We start from the raw sequence: 22,645 nt of genomic DNA on the forward strand, positions 1-22,645 counted from the left end.
CACATTTCAGCCACCAGGGGGAACCCTGATTATCCCATTGATGGACAGAGTTGAAGGGACTGGAAAGAAACATACAAAAAATTAACATCAGGGCTTTGCTGCGTTTATGCCAATATTATGTTGCAGCCAGTCACACGACAATTTAGTGACGGTAATTATAGGACTGAGTTCTGTCATTTACAAAGAGGGGAAAGTGAGTAGTCCAGTAACTTGCCAAAGATCAAGCAGCTGAGAAGGGTCTGTGGTCAGACGGCTGACTCCCTGACCACTGTTACAGTGTGACTAGTGGGTCTAAAAGGGATGCGTGTGTGTGTGCATCCATGCATGTGCGCCATGATGCACGCATATCTACACTCATACGTGTATGTGCATAGACATGTGTATAGTGCATGAATGCATACCCACACAATACATGTGCATACATAGTATATCTTAAACATCTATCCGTACATACACACACCGTGTATAAAATATGTGTGTATTTATACACATGCCTACAGAGACGCCTGCACATGGTGTACATATGCATGTATATATTCATGCGTACAGGCACATCTACATACATTGTAACTTCTGTGCAAATATACATGCATAACACATGTGCGCACATACATGCATGTGTAGACACCGCGTGTGTGTGCCTGCACATGTGTGAAGAAACGAGGCCAAGGACAGTATGTGGCTATATTACCTTGTGGCTGCCAGTGTGCCCCCCACCCCCACCCCACCCCGCATACAATACATCTCTGGACCTGGGGCTTTGGTCCCTGGCAGGTTTTGCAAGGATTCTGAACTTGTCCTCTTTGTCCTCCCAGAAATTATTGTCAGGCCTCTTCTTTGGTGCCTCATTTATGACTGGGAAGAGATTTAAAGATTAAAGAGAATATGGCCAATTAATTGTTTAAATGGATAGTCTTCCATATTTAGATAGGGCAGAAATCCAAATCAACCCTGTTAGTAAACTCAAGTCTCATCCTTCATCTCTGCCCCTGCACTTAGGTTTGCCTCCATCTGGCTGTTTGTTAGCCAGGAGGCACCTTGCCATGAAGGAGGCCACCTCTGCCTGGGTGCAGGCTGCACAGTGGGCCTACAGGGCGGCCCAGCCCATGGAGGGGCAGAGGTCTTCGTCTTCGTGGATTCGCCGCCAGTGACACGGGGGCAGGAAGTGATGAGGGCTAACGTAGCACCCCCTTCCCATGCACTTTTCCTGGAGTAACCCTTTAATCTCTACCACAGCCCTGTGAGGTCACTGCTGTTGTTATCATCCTCGTTTTACAAATAAGAAAACGGCAGCACACAGACGATAAGAAACTTGTCTGTGACCAAAAGCAAGTTAATATTTAAGCCAGGACTTGAACCTTGCCAGTCTGGTCCCAAGCACCTGCTTAACTTCCACTATCCCTCCTCCCTACTCTGTGTTCTGTTAGTTTATGGGGAGGGCTACAAGGCTCTAACCCTGCTCGGCTCTCCCAAGGAAGCCATTCCCTGTGTCCACAGAGGAAGGAGAAAGTGGAGGAGGTGGGTGTGCTTTTGAGCTTTGTCCGATGATCTCTCATGTGCACGCCTACCTGAACCCACGGCCAGCAGCAAGGATGGGGCTGCACAAAAATACCAGGAAGGAGGGCCCCGACTCCAGAGGAAGGGAGGTCAGAGGACCCCACAGAGACGAAGACAGTCACCATGTGTGGGCCTCTCAAGCCACAGACACTGTACTTCAGTATTTTCATCCCAGCCACGCAGTGCACTGGTGTATTAGTCTGCTAGGGCTGCCATGACGTAATACCACAGACTGGGAAGAAGTGAATTCTCTCACTGTCCTGGAGGCTGGGAGCCCGAGATCAAGGTGTTGGCAGGGTTGGTTTCTCCTGAGGCCTCTCTCCTTGGCTTGCAGACAGCCACCTTATCCCTGGGTCTTCACCCAGTCTTCCCTTGTGTGTCTGTGTCCTAACATTCCCTACTTACGAGGACACCAGTCCGACTGGATGAGGCCTCCGCCCTAATCAGCATTGTTTAAAAGACCTTATCCTAATCAGGTTACCTTCAGAAGTGCTGGAGGTTCCGACTTCAACATGTGAATTTTTAGGGAACACAGTTCAGCCCATAGCAGCTGATGTGCATTATCCTGTGTGCCGATGACGACAGAGACTAGAAAGTTTCTGTTGTACCTAAGCGGATGCATAGGGGAGACCCAGACTCTAACTCCAGGGCTTGGCCCTGCTGGGTGCCTGAGCCCTGCTACCTTTCTGGCCAGCTGTGCTGATTTTGCCCAAGCTGGCTGCAGCCCACACTGGCCCAACACCATATGCAAACCACCATTCCTGCGTGCACTTGGCCTCTGCCCTGACCTCGAATTCCCTCCTTGCTTCCACAGTTTATGGAGCAGCTGCAGCTCTGATAAGACTTCTGTGCTTGTTTCTGAATACCACAGCCCTGGGCACGGCAAAGCCAAGAACCCTGTGGATGAGGGAGGGCCGCAATTCTTTTTTTTTTCATTTATTTATTTTATTGTATTTTAGGTTTTGGGGTACATGTGAAGAACATGCAAGATTGTGGCATAGGTACACACGTGGCAGTGTGATTTGCTGCCATCACCTACATCTGGCATCTCTTCCCTTGCAATTCTTTACACAATCCGAAATCAAGTGTTCCTGTTTCCCTTCCCCCTCCCCATTTCCCCAAGCACTGCTCAGCCTTCACTTAGGTCTTTCAAGCATTTGTGAATCCATGTGCACACGTAGACACACACACACACAGAACCTGTCTTATGTCTTGCCCACATCTGAAATACTGGGGCTTGGGAGACAGTCCATCATCAGCTAACACTTGTTTTTCTCTATCCTCTGTGTGCTTGTTAGAACACTGTGAAGGTGTTTTCTGTGAGCCGACTTCGAAATGTTTCTCCTGAAATCAGTGTTATTCACACAGTTCTCATGTAATGAATTCTGTCTGTCTGAAAGCTTGCCATATTGTCCCTGGTTTCTCCCAGCTAATGGGGAGAAAAATGAGGAAAATGAGCCTGAATATGAACCCGTCACCACAGACCATGCTGCTTCCTTTCCAGGCAGCAGGGCCCAGGAGACTCTGCTCAGGCCTGGCAGCCTCTGTGTTTCGCTTGCCCTTGTTTTGCTCAATGCGGGCAAGACTTTTAAAATGGTTTGAATAAGCTGCTGAATCGGTATGCTTTTTTAAAATTGTGATTTAAAAAAATATATATAAGATGTCCCATTCCTTGCATTTTCAAATGCATAGTTCAGTAGATTTAAGTGTATTCACTATGCTGTGAAACAGATCTCCAGGACCTCATCGTCCTGCAAATCCGACACTCTCCACTCACTGAACAGCAACTGCCCTTTGCCCTCTCCCCCTGCTTCTCTTTTTGTGACTGGCTTATTTCACTTAGCACAATTTCCTCGAAGTTCATCCATGTTGTAGCATATAACAGAATGCCCTTCCCTTTTAAGGCTAAGTATCTTTCAAGTATATGTATAGGCCACATTTTCTTTCTCCATCCATTGTCAGTGGGCATTTACGTTGTTTCCACCTTGTGGTTATTGTGAATGATGGTGCAGTGAACATGGATATGCAAATATCTCTTTGAGACTCTGCTTTCATTTCTTGGGAATATATACCCAGAAGTGAGATTGCTGGTGAATTAGCATATCTTTGCCTGAAAAAAAAAAAGCTACTCAAGCTGAGTTAATGCATAAGGACATGTATGGGATCCTATACTGCACCTGTAGAGGTTGGGTCAGCTCACTTACCCCAAGTGAGCCACATGTGAGTTCCTGAACCAATCACAGTGGCCGAGGGAGCGCCACACACCTATTGGCTTAGGCCAGAATGCACTGACCAGTCATCAGGGAGGAGGACAGGATTACCATGTTTGATTGAATAATCAGGGTCCCTCTCCCAGACGACCAGTTGCTCCACAAAGGGGACAGGGCAGAAAGGGTGCTGAGGGTCCTGCACTGTCTGGGGAAGTGCACAGCATGGGGCTAGAGCCAGGCTGCGTGGACCCAGGGCCTGGGTCTGTTACTGCCTGATTTCAGGCAGCTTCTTAACTTTTCTGTGCCTGAGTTTCTTCATATTGAGAGAAAAAGTGCTTTTGAGAATTATACGTGCACATGCATGTAGAACATTTAGAACTGTTTCAGGGGCTGCTGGGTTGCAGTCCTCAGCAAATGCATGTCAACCTGCACTCAACAAATCTTAATTATTATGAAAATGGTCACAATTTAAAGTGCAGAAGATTATGCATTAAGATCTTGATTTCTTCTTTTAAAAAAAAGTTAGAGATATGGCAACACCAGTTTCACGGCATGAAAGGAAGTGCAGGATGTGTCCTAGCTGCTGTTTGCAACACATGTAGGTGCCGGGTTTCCTCGGGGCCCTCATGGGGCCACACCAGGCCCTCAGCCTGCCTCCTGCTGCTGTCTGCAGACCTCTGTAGATGGATCGGTGCAGGTTCCCTGATTCAGTCAAACTGGAGAAATGAAGTCACTCTAACCCTCGTTTTTAAAAAGTCAGAAAAATGTAAAGATTATGTTGTTAAATAACCCTCAAAGAAAATGTTTGATTTTCTACTTCATACACTCACACAAGTGATGCAGAGCAATGTCTGCTTCTTTTTCCTAGGAAATTTAATAACTGTGCATATTGCCTTTGAGAGAGTGCAGAAAATGTGCCCCCTACAGCTTATAAAAATGAAGTGCCTGCCTGCAGTGCAGAGCGCCTCTCACTGTTTCGGGGGCTGCTGGGGGAGTCCCAAGCAAATGCATGTCCAGGACTCAGGACCTCACTGTCGTTCCCCCGTGTGTGCCCAGCGCTGTCCACCGGTGTCTCGGGGCCTCCTCCAGGGCAGCTGAGCCAGGACCAGCAGGCTCGCTCCTGCCACCCACTGCAGATGCAGTCCCTGGTGCTGGCAGGCTGAGAGCTGCTTCATATGGTACGTTGAGCCATGCCCCTGGCTGACAAGGGAAAGATCATTTTCCCCTCCAGCCCCTGCAGATCAGCAAGTGCCCACGTTTCCATGTGATGATGAAACACACAAGTGAATAAGCCATGGTGTCGTCTGGGAATGCTTCACCCGGAGTGGCTGGTCTTAAACTGGTCCAATTTAGTTGAGACACTTGGAGTGGCCGCTCATTGGCCACTTGAGAGAAACCAGCGGTGTTAATTGGAAGACTCTCTCCAAGCCTCAGCAGGCCAGCTGCATGCCGGGACACCACAGCTCTGACTTAAGCCTTTTGCCCTGCAGTCATGCTGTGACTCAGGGGCTGACCCAGACCTTGGGATTATGGAGGCTTTGGAGAAGCAGCTGCATCTTCAGTCAAGTTTCCTTGGATGTATTTCCTGCCACCTCTCACAGACTCAAATTATAGAAAGAAAGAGAGACATGAACTGTGTTTCACTGCAGCAAACATCCACACTGGATCTGCTGTCACGGTTGTCTCCTGGGAAAGCTAATTTTGTAGACTTGAAGTAATGAATAATTAGACCATTGCTAAATGTATGTTTTGTTTTCTGAACAAATTCAAAGCATGAGAAAGATAATGAAGATTTTCTTAAAATTAGACCTATTTTAATCCTTCCTACTGTTTAGCCCTAATGGAATATTTATTCCAAAATCTCTATCAGTTAGGCTTCTCCAGAGATGCACACCAATAGGATATATTTATGACTGTGTGTGTGTGTATCTGTGGCAGAGAGAGATTTTTTTATAGGGATGAGCTTGTGTAATTATAGAAACTAAGAAGTTCAACTGTTTGACATCTGTAAGCTGGAGACCCCAGAAAGCTGGTGATGAAATTCTATCCAAGTCTCAAGGCCCCAGAACCAGGAGCTCTGATGCCCAAGCACTGGAGAAGATGGGTGTCCCAGCTCAAACACAGAGAACACATTCACCCTTCCCTGCCTTTTTCTGTTCGGACCCTCAGCAGATAGGAGGCCTGCCCACAGTGGTGAGGGCACATCTTCTTTACTGTCTGTCCATTCAGATGCTGATCTCTCCGGTAAACAGCCTCACAGAAATGCCCAGAAATAACATCTCACCAAGGACCTGAACACCCCTTGCTTAGCCATCGCAAGTTTACCCCTTGCCAACTCGCCAACTGTATGCATGCCTTTAAATTGTAATTCCCAGAGAAAGACAAAACAAGGTCACAATTCCAATTGGCATGACACTGCTGTCCTATACAGCTGAAAATGCACTCATCCCTTCCTGGAAGAGAAGATAAAGTCCTTGAGTTGATGTTTACTCTCTCCTGATATCCTGTAACTGAAAATACTGTGATGTAAAATTGTCAATAATTAAACACTGATATAGAAGTTACTTATGTCACATGTTAAGGGAATAAGAGGAAAGTAAAAGATATATATATATATGTGTGTGTGTGTGTGTGTGTGTGTGTATACATATATGCACACACACACACAAAAACATTCTTAACAAAATAAGAAGGAAATACTCATTGACCGTTAACCGTTTTCATTTCTGTAACTGGTCCCATCACAGCTGATATTTATAATGTCTTCTACCCATTCTGTATTCCTGTTGCCTTCAGCCAGCACCTCAGCTGGTTGTGGTCTTTACCTGGTGATGTGCTACAAACCATCATTCCTGAAGGGTCTGGGCCATTAGTGGTTCTACCTGGAATGGGCCAGGGTAGTTTCCATTGACCTTCATCACAGGGCTTACTAAGGGAAGTCCCAAGGGATCTCCTGCATCCCATACTGTTCCTTACCTCCATACTAGAGCAGTGGTCTGTTTTCCCCAGGGTAGCCTGGGTCGGTCACCCAGGCAACACCATCAATCCTGCCTTTGCCTGTTGACTCAAAAGCCTGAGGAGCCTGGATTGACCATGAGGCATCTTAACTTCCAGTTCAGTGAAATCACTGTTGTGCCTCCTGGTGGAATCATTTTTTTTCTCTGGGCCTAAAACCCCTGGGCCGGTAGAATATAAAAGTCATGAAAAAAAAATGTTGCTAGTGGGTCACTAAGGATACTGATGGTGCCACTCCCCATTTAACCTCTTGATTCCTGGACCCTAGGGGAAAACCAGCATATATGGGATGTTGTTTAGAGCATACACAGCTTTCTGGAGAAGATCGCCCCAGCCCTGCAAGGTATTGCTACCTCTCTGACCCTGTAACTGAGTTTTCCAAAGGCTCCTCTACTGTTCTATCAAACCAGCTGCTTCAAGGTAGTGGAGAACATGGTAAGAACAGTGAGTTCCATGCACGGGCTCATTGCTGCACTTCTTTGGCTGGGAAGCAAGCTCCTGGATCAGAAGCAATGCTCTGTGGAACAGATAGTAGCTTTGGCAGAACTTACATTCTGTGAGTTACTTATGGAGAAGCAAGTGGGAACCTTTTCTTCCCAGGAAGTAGTTTCGTATGGAGATGCTTTGATAATCATGAAGAAAATGCAACCTGTTAAGATCTTTCATTGGGAGATCTGGGCTGGTGCTCATGTGATCTGGGGCCTGTGGAGTGCTAGAAAACACCTGGAGGAGCCACTGCTCTCAAACAGCCAGAGTGAGGTGTGTGCACCAAAGACCAGATCAGACCTACTCGTGGAGGTGCCCGGCAGAGCTTACAGCAGGCCCCATCATGAAGGGAGGGCTATGGAGGGTTTATTCAACACAAATCAGGAGCAGATGTCTCCATTTCAACCCTACACAACCATGGAGGACCACATGCTCCCTATGAGGGATGAGATGAGGGCTGAACTAGCAAAAAACGGGCCGCGTTGGGTAATGCTAAGAAGTAGAAAAACTCCAGATCCCACTGGGACTAGAGAGAATAGCAAATAGAAGGCAATCATCTTGGCTGTATTTCCGGGTGGAGTTAGTGCAAACAGCAGGATGAAGGAACAGTGGCGGGGCGGCTGGGAGAGGGTGCCCTCACCAACTTCTCCCTGCCTGGCTCGGACTTGCTTATGCTAACAGGGCCAGCCCTCTCCCTCCCACCCACCCCCAACCGACCAGACTCGTTTGATCTACAAACAACCCCACGGCTTCCTGGGACTTCCCCCTAGAAACCATGTCTTTCAGGCCTCCTCCTTCCTGTCCTTTCCCACTCCTGGGAAGGTTCCCCAAAGCCTTAAGATTGCAGTTTCTGCAGCCCCCATATAATTGCATTTGTTCTTTAATTCCCAGTCTTTAAAAAGATCATAACCACTAATGAATAATTATACAGTAAGACCTCATTTAACATCAGCAATAGGTTAGGTTTTTGGAAACCACGGCTTTATACAAAACAACAGATAATGAAACTGATTTTACCATAGACCAACTGATAAAAACAACTTAATTTCTACCACATATTTCTGGTCACCGAAACATCACTAAACTTCTAAATAAAGACCAAACACTGCTAATATTAAACATTAATAAATACGAGCTATACATACATTTAAGAAAGATTAACAAAAGCAGGTCATGTGATGATTTACCCAGTTTTTCCGGTTCAGAGTCACAGATGACAGCAGCCTACCAGGGCAACACAGGAGGCAGGGCGGAAGCCAGCCCTGGACTGGCCCCCATCTCTTTGCAGGTGCTCTTACACTCACCCACACAGGGACAATTCAGACACCCCAGTGACCCTAACATGCACAGTTTGGGGACATGGGAGGAAACGCGTGCACCCACAGAAAACCCACACAGACTTGCCGAGAAGATGCAATCTCTGCACAGACAGTGGCCCCAGCCTGGGATAATAAGACGACGTTGAATGAAAGACATTGTTGGAGGACCTGCCATATATATCGGCCTGTAGGCTGAAACAGATAGGAACCACGGTAATCAAACTCGTTCTAACAGCCCACATTCAGAGACTCCAGACCATCTAGGCTCTGTCAGGCTTTCCCTGCATCATCACGCCTCTCCATGAAGCTCCTGAGTGAATGAATACCATTATTCTTATCCCTGCTTTACAGAAGAGAAGTCATAGCCTGTAGGCACTAATTTGCTAAAGGCCACAGTTGAATCTGCACAGTGTTACATAAATTGTTTTGGGGGGCTGTGGTGGTGGTGTTTGTTTTGAGACAGGTTCTGGCTCTGTCACCCAAGTTGGAGTGCATTAGTGCGATCGTAGCTCGCTGCAGCCTCAAATTCCCAGGCTCAAGCAATCCTCCTGCCTCAGCCTCCCAAATAGGTAGGACTGCAAGACGACTCTACCATGCCTGGGTAATTTTAAAAACTTTTTGTAGAGACAGACAGGTTCTCACTATGTTACCCAGGCTGGTCTCAAACTCCTGGGCTCAAGTGATCCTCCCACCTCAGCCTCCCAAAGTGCTGGGATTACAGATGCGAGTCACCATACCCGTAAGTGTTTAAATTGACGCAAAAGATGGAGAAAAGTGTGTCTTGAATCTGTTGGGTACAAAGTGTGTACATAAACTGATTTTATGGATGGATCTGATTTTCTTCAGACATTTCAGAAATTGCGTTACATTTATCCAAAAAGCTTCTAAAAACGAAAGACTACCAAAAAAAGCAACGTAATGTAAACCATGGTTATCTTGGGGATAAGTGATTTCCAAATGTTTGTGTTTTTCTTTCTATGTGATAGAAAAAGAAAATAAACTTTATTTTAAAAACCAAAATAATCCTAATAGAAAAATCCTGGTAGAACGTGGTTGTAGAAGGGTATCTGTAATAAGAGGAATGGAAGAGGTAGGGGGTGGCCATCTATTATTTCACGACATGGAGAGGGAAATGGGGTCCCTGCCTCCCAAGGTGACAACATTCAACTTCCAGTCCTTGGGAAAGACCCTGAAATCCTAAGGCTGGAGCCCCAGCATCTCATGTAGGTTATTTTGGGTGTTGGTGGGTTTTGCTGAGGTGAGTGTTTTCTGGCCAACAAAGCCGAGTTATTTTGGGCCACCGTAATTGTGAGTTAGACAGGTGGTTTGTGTGTGAAACATTTAATTTGCTGGCTGAGTAGTCTGTTGACTTTGGATAAGGCTAAAAACAATTCTATACAAGTTTCCCAAAATGATGGGCCCTGATGCTGATCTTATCACTGTTACAAGCAGATGCACATTGCCAAGGCAGGCTGGACAACAGGAGGGGAGCTCTAGGAAAAACCATCGTGTTACTTTCATTGCTTTTGTGCTGACCACTCTACTGTATCTGAGTACCTTTTAGGTATAGAAGTCCCTCCTTATTCATGGGGGGATATGTTTCAAGACCCCCCATAGATCCCTAAAACCTCAGCACTGAATATACATACATGTATATATACGCCATGTTTTTTTCTTATGCATACACACCTGTGATGGAGTTTAATATCTACATTAGGCACAGTGAGCAATGATGACTAGTAATGAAATAGGGCAGTTATAACAATATGCCAACATCAATGCTCTTCCACTTCGGGACCATTATTAAGTACAGTAAGGGCCCCTGGACACCGGCTCTGCGCCACTGAGAGAGTCCATCTGAGAACCAAGACCAACTGCTAAGTCACTCACAGGCAGGAGAAGAGACTTTGTGGATGCTTTGGACAAAGGGAGGATTCCATCTGTGACGGGACAGGACGGGAGGGTACATTTCACCGGGCTCCCCAGAAGGACACATGATTTAAAACTGGCCAAGTGTTTATTTCTGGAATTGTTCATTCCATATCTTCAGAGCTTGGTTGATCACAGGTAACAAAATGCAAAACCTCCAGCAAGGAGGGACTGCCACGATGGCTTCTGCTGTGTGTGTGTGTCGGGAGGGCGCTGCATGCAAGCATAGTTATTAGTCATTCGCTTTTTTCCACTTGTAATGGTATGTTAGCGTTGTGTGGTTTCTAAAATTACGCAGGAAAGAATTCATCTTGGAACAAGCCCCTATTAGAGTATCTTTTCAATATTAAAAGACATGTTTTATTCCTTAGTCCTGAACCAGGTGACGGTTTAAATTAGTCATTTCACAGTCTTTGCTATTTAATCTGGCTCAAACTTCAGGCAATCGATGCAAATAATTAATAAGGCAAAATAACCCAATTGGCCAGGAAACTGATGGCCTGAAGTTGCAGATGGAGGCACTGATCCAGAAACACTGGACAGGTGATCTCTGGAGCCTTAGGCTTCAACACTGCCATTGACGCGGGCTCATTTCCCCTGGTGGGGTTACAGGCCCCTCTCACTAGCCTTTGGACAGCCCTTTTGACACCTGGGACTTGGAGGCTCTTTGCTGCCTCTCCGCCATTTTCTGCAGCATCTCAGGGTCCCATTTGCTGGCTCGCAGGCGGTGCCACCCCTGCCCTGCTCAGCTCTCCTCCCCCTGCTCTTCCTTATGCCCCCCATTTCATCAGCCCCCCCCATATTGTTTATTTGCTCTTTTGGGGGGGCATAGTTTACAAACATTCGGAATGTGTTTTATTTTTGAAAGTCATTTCCTCATTCTGTCTTTCTGAAACTATTCTATTACAGTTTCCACAAGTAATTATTTCAGCTCCACTTCTGTCTGGAGGAAAATGTCACTTGTAACTTTGTTGAGGGCATTTTGGGACAAGTTCCCATAAAACAGGAGACATGTGAAGAGCACTGAAATGGGAAATGGAATCTACTAATTTTAGAAAAAGGCAAATATTCCTGCCTTTTGAGAGCAGGCGCTGAATGTGAATTTTTAAAACGGGTTGTCCGTTAACTCCAGCGCCTGTTGCTGGAGACGCAGCCGTCTTTGAACCATGGCAGGGAAGAGGTTTCAGTAAGATGACGGCAGAAAGCTTCATGGGGATACAAAGCTTACATGTAGGTGGTTCTCTGCTGCAGTCCAGCGAGGGAGGAAAGCCGGCTGGCCAGGAACCCTAGGGGAGGTACAAAGAAACCATCCCACATGTGGCCCAGGCCAGCCGGCAGCAGCAACACCCGGCAACATGCGCCCCTGGGCTCATCCCATTCCCACTGAATCAGAAACTCATGCGGGTATGGGGCTGGGCATGGGGTCTGGACAGTTTCTGTTTTAACAAACCCTCCAGGGGACTCTGACATGGGCGAAGGGCAAGACCATCATCGTTCTCAGAGAACTTAGGATGTTTATGGCCAGCCAAGCAGCTAGGCCCAGTGCCCGTGATAATTTTAGCTGCCATCACTGAGCATTGACCCTGTGCCCTGCTAGCTCCTTCATAAGTGCTGTCTTGTTTAATCTTCACTAAGTCCTTAGAGAGACGAATTCAGCCTTGTGGATGAGGACATTAAGAGATGAGTTTCACGCAGCCCTTGAGGGGCTGAGCGCCAAGCTGGAAGGACATATTATTAGTGCAACAGAAAAGAGTGGCGGCATCGTGAGTCTAGGGGAGGATGCACGCTGGGGCCCCTGGAGACGCCAGCTTCATGGAGGAGGGAGGGCCTGAGCTGCCCTTGCAGGAAGATGAGGACTTTCGAGAGGAAAGAGAAGGACATGTTCTGAGAACTCCAGCTAGAAATGCGTGCAGTAGCCAACCTTGGGGTCATATCTGCAAGTCCTCTTCTCTCTGAAGCTGCTCCCTTGGCTGCTAAAGGCACTCCCTCTCTCCTGGCTCCCCATCTGTCCCCTCAACTCTCCTGGCTCCTCCAGGGAAGAAAAGTTTGGATCCTGGATGGCAGACAACCTTCTCCTCTGAAATGAGGAAGCCTGCGGAAAGGAAACGGATGTTTTACATTAAAAGCAAGTTCCGTTGTCTTATATTTCCAGCCATATCGTGATTCATATGGCCCAAAACCCCTCTGCTACCAAGCACCTTGAAAGGCAGGGTTTTCTGTGATGGACATCATTGTAAATGCATAGCCGAGTTTTACATTGCACAGAAAATGAGAAGGAAATCATATAACAGAAGCGTGAGGGAGAGCTGAGATGCTGGGGGCTTCTGAGGAGGCCAGGGCTGGTCTTAGTCATCTGGGGCATCTCCTGGGGTTCCAAGCAGGCACAGGGCCCCTGGCCAAGTGGTAGAGGGGAACAGGGCCCTCAGCAGCTCCCAGTACAGGGAGATGCCTTGGAGAAAAAAGATCAGAAAGTCACTCTTTCCAGGCCAGTCAGTCAGAAGAGAAAAAAAGTTATAGTAGCTTCAGTTAACCTGAAACATGGCCATCTCCCGACAAGCCCAGTGCCCATACAAGGAAGGCCCATGAAGAGTCTTTCATCCTCAAGGAGCGTGCAGAGGCCTGGACAGCAAGACAGGAACCATGGGGCTAACCCAGTGGAAATATCACAAACTCTGTAGATTTTATAGATGGCAAAACTTAAGAAGCCATCAATAAGGAAATAAAAGAACAGAACTGGCCCAGAAAGAATTTCGAAATCTAGGTGAAAAGAAAAAAAAAGTGAAAAGTTTCCTTTTTATGTGTTTTATTTGTTTGTTTTGTGAGACAAAGTCTCACTCTGTGGCCCAGGCTACAGTGCAGTGGTGGCAGAATCCTGGTTCACTGCAACCTCTGCCTCCCGGGTTCAAGTGATTCTCCTGCCTCAGCCTCCCAAGTAGCTGGGATTATGTATAGGCATGCCACCACACCCAGCTAATATTTGTATTTTTAGTAGAGACAGGATTTTACCATGTTGGCCAGGCTGGTCTCGAACTCCTGACTTCAAGTGATCTACTCACTTTGGCCTCCCAAAGTGCTGGGATTACAGGTGTAAGCCACTGCGCCCAGCCCTTTCTATGTTGTAATTTTTCTTAAAAACACCTAATAAAATGTTGCATTGAAGAGGAACAGTGACAATTTTATCTGTCACCACCAACCTCCATTTTTAGGTACAAGGGAAGGAGGAGCAGAGACTTGAAGATGAGGCGCTAAGATTGGCTGGGCCCAGCCGAGGGGCCCTGTGCCCGGTGGGGCTCTCGGTAGGCACCTCTCGGGGGCAGGTGGGGCATAGGGACAGGCGCCTGGGATGACTGACCTCACAGGGTGGCATTACAGCACAGCCGGCCATCTTCCCTGAGTCACAGAAAATGACCTGTAATGCTGTCTGTTCTTCATTATCAAAGAGGTGAGGCTCAGATACCTGGATTCTTAGCTTTTGTCAAAGAATGCTCTTTTCTGTTACTGCACACTGAATGTTGATTATATTGTCGAGAATTTATACTGCACAGCTTGCCAGCTTGAGGAGGCCTTCCTGACTGGCTGAGATGCCCTGAACTGCAAGTGCCCCTTTGCACGGGCTCAGCCTGGGTCCCTGAGAGCAGCACAGGGCAGGGCACACAGCTTGCCCAGAAGGTGCCATCTGCCTGTCAGGTGAGAGGGTGGCCTGACTCCTTTCCTCTCTTGTCATCCGTAGAGATCTATTTTATTTCTTATTTAAATCATAGTGAATTTCAAAGGGGATTGGAGGCAGGTTTTTGTGTTTCAGTATTCAAATTAGAAAAGTCTAGAAAAAGGAATAATTTTTTAAATTTAATTTGTTCACTTTTTTATTATACTTTAAGTTCTGGGATACACATACAGAACGTGCAGGTTTGTTACCTAGGTATGCTGGTTTGCTGCATCCATCACCCCGTCATCCACATTAGGTATTTCTCCTAATCCTAACCGCCCCCTAACCCCCCACTGCCCTAACCCTAACCCCCAATAATGTTATTTTAAATGATTGGAAATAAAAACATATTAATGCTAATTTTGAAACCCACATTTTCCTTAAATGGTTAGAAGTAAACACTAGGAGAGCTCAGAAATGTATGCCCTGGGAAGAGGGAGGGAAGAGGAAATGCAGGTAAAGGCAGCCATAGAGACACAGCGCAGCCCCACCTGCTCGGGAAACAAGGCCAAAGCGATCAGAGAGGATGCCACATCAAACAGCACTCATTTATTTCATAATTTGGTCACTTTTATATCAAATTTACATCCAGAGTGTTGGATGAGCAGTGCATTATGGAAAGCTAAGTAAAAGTAGGCCACGTACTTTATTCTCTTGACTTCTGGTATTAAAAGGATCGAAGTTGGAAGAAAGCAGCAAAGGGAAGGATGCCATTTTTCCTCGATTGCCCATCTCGGACGGCAGCTCCCTCACCTTTCCTTCATGCCAGACCCAAAGCATAGTCAATCTGAGATTGAGTCCCCCTGGCAACTTGGCAGGTCCCTGAACCTCAGTTTCTGAGACATTGATTAAATAAAATTCAGATATTTTAATAGGCTAGACAACCTGAAGACAGAGTTTCTATTTTGACAGTGAAAACTAGACACAAGCTTTGTTCTTGCCAGCGGGCATCACCATCCACTGCCCCACACTTCCCTCAAAGGTGAGGCCCCAGAAATGTGTAAAAAAGAACAATGTTTTTTCCTCAAGAAATGGTTTCAAGTATGTGGAGATTCCCAGAAAAATGGATCCAAGATTTGTTCCATAGAACATGGAAGTGAATCTTTTGGCTTAGAAGAGTCTAAATGCAGATATACTCAGTAAGATTCGTGTAACATGTTGCTTAAAGAAGCTTAATTTGACTCTTGCCCACCATGTGGGTTTTTTGTGATATTTGAATCAACTTGCCCCTTTTATAAGCTGAGCAGAGTGTTTCTGCAACACACCCTCGGGCATAGGTGACGTAATTTGTTGGTTGAGGCTTTTTTTATAATTTGCAAAATAGGAATAGTGATATCCATGCTGCAGGGGACATGTGGATTAAATAAGGAGGTAGGTAAATACTATCCATTTGAGCACTGCAGAAGGTCAAAACCCAACTACCATTATGTGGTTTGCAAATATCAGTGTTGAGGTATACTATCTGGTAGTAAATTAGCCACTAGTTTAATATTTTAGACTACTCTAGCCCGTGACAGTGGTATAGAGAAGCAATCCTGCTTAACTATTTGCTTAAAAGCAAAAAACACATTAAAATAAAACGAAACCTCAGTTTCAAGGTGGCTGAACTGATTTAAGCACCATCAGCCAAAGCCAGCACTGTGGCTACAGAGAAGAGCTGACCGCCCTATCCGAATGGAATCTTGCCCCGGAATGCAAGCGTCCATCTCTGTCCCTGTGGAACTTCACTTAGTCCAGTCCGGGTTCATGCACCACACCCATGGCTGTTGTCAATAGGCTTTCTGATCCATAGTAAGGAAACAGCAATACTCACATGCGACAAAGAAATTCATTCCATACCATTGCTGACACCCTCATCCAAACACAGGAAAGACAGCCAAGCATCAGTAGATAATTTTGTTTTTAATCATGAAAGAGGGCAACAAAGTGATCAGAGAAATTTACTCCAAAGGAAGCAGAGTTACGTTAGGAAAATAGAACAGAAATTTAAAATAAACACTTTCAGTCGCCGCCTCAGAAAAATTCAGTAGATTATCACATACGTAAAACAAGAGCAGGCTACTACTGAAAAATAAATAAGCATCAAAAAAGTCTTGGAAATTAAATATATGTCTTTAAAAATATGCACATGTAGACACATTCAGGTAAAATTTAGAAAACAGAGGAGCTGAGAAGACAACCTTAAAGAAGGATTTTCATCTGAATCTTCCTTTGGTTTAGCCATGCTGACAGTCAAGGCTGAGAATTAAAAGGAGCCAGCCTTCAGACACAAGAGAGCTTCAAGAGTATACCTTTCTGAGTTAGATTATACTCAAGTGTGTAATTCAAATAATGGAAAATAAATCTAGGAAAGGGAAAGATATATATGTAGCTGTCAAGTTTAATATGTAATTTAATATAAAATAAAGGTTTCTATAATAGAAATACCATAATGTTACATAGTTACATGTGCAAAATCAAGGAAATTTAGACACTTATTAGACAGGACTCCTCAGTTCTCAGAAACAGAAATAATGTCTTGACCAGCTATGCATAATTGGGTTTTGTGGTGATTTTTAGCTCACAAAACTGGCAGTTCCAAGAGACTAATCTTTATTATGGGCATGGCTGCATTCAGGAGCTGAAACACTGTGTTAGAACAGTGTTTTTCTCCTATCCCTGGATAAGTTCTTCCCTGTGCTGGTTAAAATGGCAGCCATTTATCCAAAACTTACACCCAATCCATTTTTTCCTGCCCAATTGGACCATCTTCCTGAATAGCTCTGGTGGAAAGGTACTGAGAAGAACTTTGACTGGTCCAGCTTGGGACACATACTCATCTTTGCATTGTCCTAGGGGAATAGTTAGGGGAATATCATACCCAGATATGATAAATTGGTTACCTGCAAGAGGGAAGAATTCACTTAACACAAACAGGGTGAAAGCGGTGGGAAGAGAAAAACAGCAGCCGTTTCTTACGTGTTTTTAAAAGAACAGCAACTGGAACACAGCTCTGTCTTACAGTGGAGTAACTTGGAATTTTCTCTGCCCTGGGACTCTAATGGGCATGTTAGGATTCTAGGACTAGAGTTATGATTCAGATGGCAAAGAAATAGGAGCTGACTGATACCAAGAATGACTTGACTCTTAAGAGAATCCAGGTCTAATTTTAGATCCATAAGTGGTTTTCAACCCTTCATTATCTTGCCTTCTTGAAAATATAAAAATGTGTATATAGCAGTGCTCTGGAGTCAGCTGGGGGCACTATTACCTTCATCACGCAGTGTCTTTGAGGAGCCCAGGTCTATGGGATTTTTGACAAGTACATTAATATAAAATGTTATTAAATAGTGCCCATCAAACTAAAGAGGCTGCAATTTTGACAAGGAATGAACAGGCAAACGTCACTTGGAGGAAACTGTGCCTATGGAATCAATTAGAGAAAAAGAGAGGAACAAAGTTTGGGGTGCCTACTCAGAGCAGAATCTATATAATGCTGGTGGCAAAGGGTATCTCAAAGGCAAATCCTAAACCCAGCCCCTCCAAACTGTGCCTCCTGAACGTTTGCACACCTGTGTGTGACCACAGAGACAATGGAGATTCTGACCACTCAACAGTATTTGATGTTTCCCATGTAAAATGGCATTTCTCTGCTTCTTCCCATCTTTTGACCCACCTGTCCTTCTCTACCTGCCAAAATCATGCTTTTGTTAAGACACAGTTCAGTGGCCGCTTTCCTGTCTCCTCTAATTAGAATGAGTGACCCCGCTTCTGTATTCCTGTGGTATTGTCCATGAATCCCACCATCTCAACTCTTAAATTGACTGAAATGTATCTTTTATATCGGTGGGCTTAAACTGGGGTACATGTTCTTCTTGGAGAACAGCAGGATTTTCCAAGGGAATCTACTTCCAAATGTTATACCTCCATATGCATTCTTTCCTGGAATTCACGTGTCTGAGAACTCACCTGTGACCAGCGTAATTCCAAGTCTTTTTCCCCAATACCAGTTTTACAGATGCCCTTCTGCTCCCTCATAAAAGACAGACATAACCCTCACCCATCAGGAATGTCACTGGTGTGCACTTCCCTGAGATAGACAAATCTTATTCCCAATCCCAAACAAAAGAACAAATGGAAATATTGGTATAAGATTCAGCAGATAAATAACTTTAATGAGTTGGTGGCAAATCTTTTTGAATATCATGTGGTTTCCCAGTTCTTCTTTCCAGCCAAATTGACAAAGGATCTAAGTGAGTTGTCAGATTTTAAATCATTAAGCATAATTTTTATGACAGAGTAATTGATTTTTGACATATATTAGAGGAAAAGTCTTTAAAACCTAATGGAATGATGTAAACATAACAAAAGTCCCTTAATTTACCTTCATATATGACAAACTTTGCCTAGTGCCTATATCTATAAGATGAAAAATATGACTTGAATTTATGTCAAACCCTGCCTCATGCTAGCAATAAGTAATCCAGTCATTTTTAAGGAATTAATTGAAAAAGCCTCACTCATTTATGAAACGCATTTCCAAATGATATTTTACCTTTTTGCTTACCAAATGTCAAAGTTTCTAGAACATTTATGTAGTTTGGGTTGGCTGTTTTCTATTAATTAGCACAAGTGTAACAGTTTAAAGAAATTCAATACAACTGCCTTATGGTGAGGGGAAATAAAAATTACACTTTAACTTATATACATATTTTATACAAAGACACTTGATTGATTTAAAAAAATCTCAAGTATAAAGTACATTTAATTAGGATGAGATTCTGTGAGGTAGTGAAATAGAAATTAAGTTCAAGGAAGAAGAGACATGCTCTAAAGCTTTGCCTGTTAAAGGAAGAACTCGATTCCTTGTTTTTAAGTGGAGGAGGCTGGGCATGAAAATACTACGATATTCACATTTCTTTATTTATACTTTTTAAATGGCAAACATTTATTTGTAAGGTATTAATATTTACAACACAATTAAAACGTACCTCTGTTGTAACCAACAGAACTTGTGATGGAAATTTTTAGGTCAGTGAAAAATGGAAAGAGGTGCATGATGTTCAAAATTATTTGTGCGATATGCAAAAAAAATATTCATTCATTCATTCATTCATTTTTGAGATGGAGTCGTGCTCTGTGGCCCAGGCTGGAGTGCAGTGGTGCGATAGCTCACTGCAGCCTCCGCCTCCCAGATTCAAGCGATTCTCTGCCTCAGCCTCACAAGTAGCTGGGATTACAGGTATGCACCACCACACCCGGCTAATTTTTGTATTTTTAGTAGAGATGGGGTTTCACCATGTTGGCCAGGCTGATCGCAAACCCCTCACCTCAAATGATCCACCCACCTCGGCCTCCCAAAGTGCTGGGATTACAGGCGTGAGCCACCGCACCTGCCCCCCAAAAATTGTTGAAATGCTTTATGTCAGTTTGTATCACTAGATTAGAAGCACTTTACCTTATTTTTCCCTTTCTTCCAAGCGCCTAGAATGTAGAGAACAAAGCACAGGTTGAGATGAAGTGCCGCATTGCTTGTTGGCTGTGAGTGGGCTGTGGAAACCACAGGCAACAGTGTGGGCTAGTGAGGTAGCTTTTCTTTCTTTGAAACATTTTCTCTGGGCCATATAAATTTGGTCAAACTGGCTCTTGAGAAATCTCCTTTCTTAATGAACCATAAAAAAAAACAATATTATCATAGGACACGATATCTTTAATTTGCATTTAATAAAACAATAAAAATGAATCCATTCCAAAATCATTTGGAAGATATTTATATTTAGTGATGGAATTTTCTTTGGTGACTCTGTAAAAGAAAAACTAGTACCAAGCTGAGAATATGGCGTTCAGCATGAGGAACTAGTAGCCCTAAGTTAGCATTTTCTTCTTTACACTTGAGCTGGAGAATTTACCAAAGCTCATTCAGAGATATGTAATGACATCTGAACCATGGGATTATATAACTTGGGTGGAGGACAATAGAAGGGTTAATATCCCTTACTTAGGCTCTGTGGCTATTCATTTAGAAGAGAATTAAATCATGAATTTATATTAGGCTTCTGCTAAAGACAAAGTAAGTGTGTTTTTTCACATTTGCAAAAAATCCTACAGTAATAACTTTTTAGTTCAAAAAGGTTGTTCATGCCTTAAGAGAATAGCAAAGTTCTTCCTCTTCCAGGGACGTCGTGTGCAGGCACTCAGAATGGTCCAGCATTTGACATACCGACGTAGGCTTTCCTACAATACCGCCTCTAACAAAACTAGGCTCTCCCAGAACGCTGGTAATAGAATTGTTTACCTTTATACCAAGAAGGTTGGGAAAACACCAAAATCAGCATGTGGTGTGTGCCCAGGCAGCCGTCGAGGGGTTTGTGCTGTAAGACCTAAAGTTCTTATGAGATTGTCCAAAACAAAGAAACATGTCAGCAGGGTCTATGGTGGTTCCATGTGTGCTAAATGTGTTCGTGGCACGATCAAGCGTGCTTTCCTTATCGAGGAGCAGAAAATCGCTGTGGAAGTGTTGAAGGCGCAAGTACAGAGTCAGAAAGCTAAATAAAAAGTGAAAGTCTTTTGAGTAATAAAAATGAAAAGACTTGCTGAAAAAAAAAAACGAATAGCAAAGTTGCCAGTGCATTAATTAACTCAAAAATGATGACTTACCCTCTCAGGGAAGACAGAATATAGCAGAAAGGACAAAGCCAATGTTGTATTCCTTTTAAAGATTCCTAATTAGTCTCCGGTCAATTGTAAAAATGAGTGTTTACATCCTGTATTTTGATTTGGCATTTCAAAGACTGATAACAGTTCTACTCTAGAAGGGATTTTAGAGCTCGTCAGAACCAATTGCTTATTTTACAGAAAGGGGAAAGGGGATTGTTCACAGAGTTCAATTCCGGCCCTTAATTCAGCCCTCCTCTTGCTGCCCCTGGGTTTCAGGCTGGAAGCCCCTCAGGGGCTGGAGCGTGGGTGGGAAATGGGACAGACACAGGATCTGGAGGACAGGACCTGGGCCCCCAACCTCAGTACAGCCCAAGCAGCTTCACGTTTTCCTTTTATATTCTGAGTTTCCGTTTAGAACGGATGAAGGAAGAATCTCCTGCACCATTATCTCATTCAGAAATTGTCAAAACATGTTACAGTTCATGGGGTTAATCATCGGAACCAGCCGAAGAAAAAAAGAGACGTTGGTGGGGGCGGGGCAGGATGAGTGAGATGGGCTTGTCTGATTGCAAAGAAAAGATGCCCAGGACAGAGCAGACCTCAGAAAGGGGTGATCAGAAATCTGAAACCCACGTCAACCCAGGTTGGGGCTTCACAGGAATATCTGCCCTTCTCTTCAGATCTGTGCTCTCTCTGACAGCCCACCAGGAAGCTTCTCCTGAAGGTTCCCCACGCAGCCTCCATCACCCTCCTCAGTGCCTTTGCAGGTGCTCCCCCTTGGCCACCTGCCCCACCCTCTACTCCTAGCAGGTGCTGGCATCACTCTGGGGGTCTGCTCCGTCTTTCCTGGCCAGGTCCCACCCCTTTTGCAGAAGGCCTTGCACTCATGTTCCCTCTCCTCCCAGCATTTAGACAGGTGCATTTTCAATTCCTGTGTGACTCTTCTCCCTAGATGCAGATAAACATCCTGAGAGCAGAGCCCCCTACCTGCTTCTGCACCAATGGCACGAATGGTGTCGCAGGGCTGTGGCCAGGCCACATGGGCCATGGGAAGATTATCCATATGGAGAGCGGGAGGGCTGGCCTGGGCAAAAGGGGAGCTCTGGTCATGGCACTCGCATTAGTCATTTTGTAAATGGTTTAACACGTGTGTGCACCAAATACGTGACCTCTCACTCCATGTTGATTTAAGGCTTTGCAGGTGGCTTAATTTAGACGATAGGCTTTCAACCATTTTTTTCCTTGACTCAAAATTTCTGAGAAATATGTACATATGAGTCGACAAGCATTCCTGATCTTATAACTGGCTTAGAGAAGGGCTGGAGGCAGGGCTGGAGTCCCTCGGCCCCGCAATGTGTTCTGTGCCTCTAGAGGGTGTGTGCCAGGTGCTCCGAGGGCCCCTCCAAGGGTCTGGAAGCAGAGGGCTGGAGAGGGCACATTTGTTAAGGTCACTTCACACTTGAGTGATCATTCCTGGAGTGGGAAAAGGGTAAGCCAGGCTAAACCAGCATTTGTGTGGCCCTACTGTGTGCCATCACCTTGCTGAGTCCAGCCTGTCACACTGTGCTTATGGGAGCACACCAAGAGTTGGTGTGACCATACAGCATTGTCATTCTTTGTGTACATGTCTGTCCCTTCAGAAGCTGTGAGAGCCAGAGAGCCCACATGCTTGGATTGGAAATCTGTGTCCCCAGGCCTAGTCACAGGGCCCTTCGCATCCAGGCACCCACTTAGCAGCAGGGACCTCGTGGGCAGGAGCATTACCTTCCTCTGCCAGGGTGTGAACC

The 22,645-nt window shown here is 45.0% G+C and overlaps 2 protein-coding genes across 7 annotated transcripts in view; both read left to right on the top strand.

Annotated features, from left to right (window-relative positions):
* Window positions 1-22,645, top strand: part of COBL (cordon-bleu WH2 repeat protein) — a 287,518-nt gene that overhangs the window by 234,420 nt on the left and 30,453 nt on the right. The window lies entirely within an intron of this gene.
* On the top strand, window positions 19,940-20,808 carry LOC108281371 (60S ribosomal protein L34-like). The gene has a single exon (XM_037727275.1). The coding sequence runs from the start codon at window positions 20,401-20,403 to the stop codon at window positions 20,752-20,754; it is 354 nt and encodes a 117-aa protein (XP_037583203.1). The 5' UTR covers window positions 19,940-20,400; the 3' UTR covers window positions 20,755-20,808.

The sequence above is a fragment of the Cebus imitator genome, unplaced genomic scaffold (genome assembly GCF_001604975.1).
Source record: "Cebus imitator isolate Cc_AM_T3 unplaced genomic scaffold, Cebus_imitator-1.0 Scaffold225, whole genome shotgun sequence".
NCBI classification, from domain to species: Eukaryota; Metazoa; Chordata; class Mammalia; order Primates; family Cebidae; genus Cebus; species Cebus imitator.

Bases quoted from the DNA above. Each gene is read 5' to 3' on its own strand.
- LOC108281371 (XM_037727275.1), top strand. From the start codon at position 20,401: ATGGTCCAGCATTTGACATACCGACGTAGGCTTTCCTACAATACCGCC.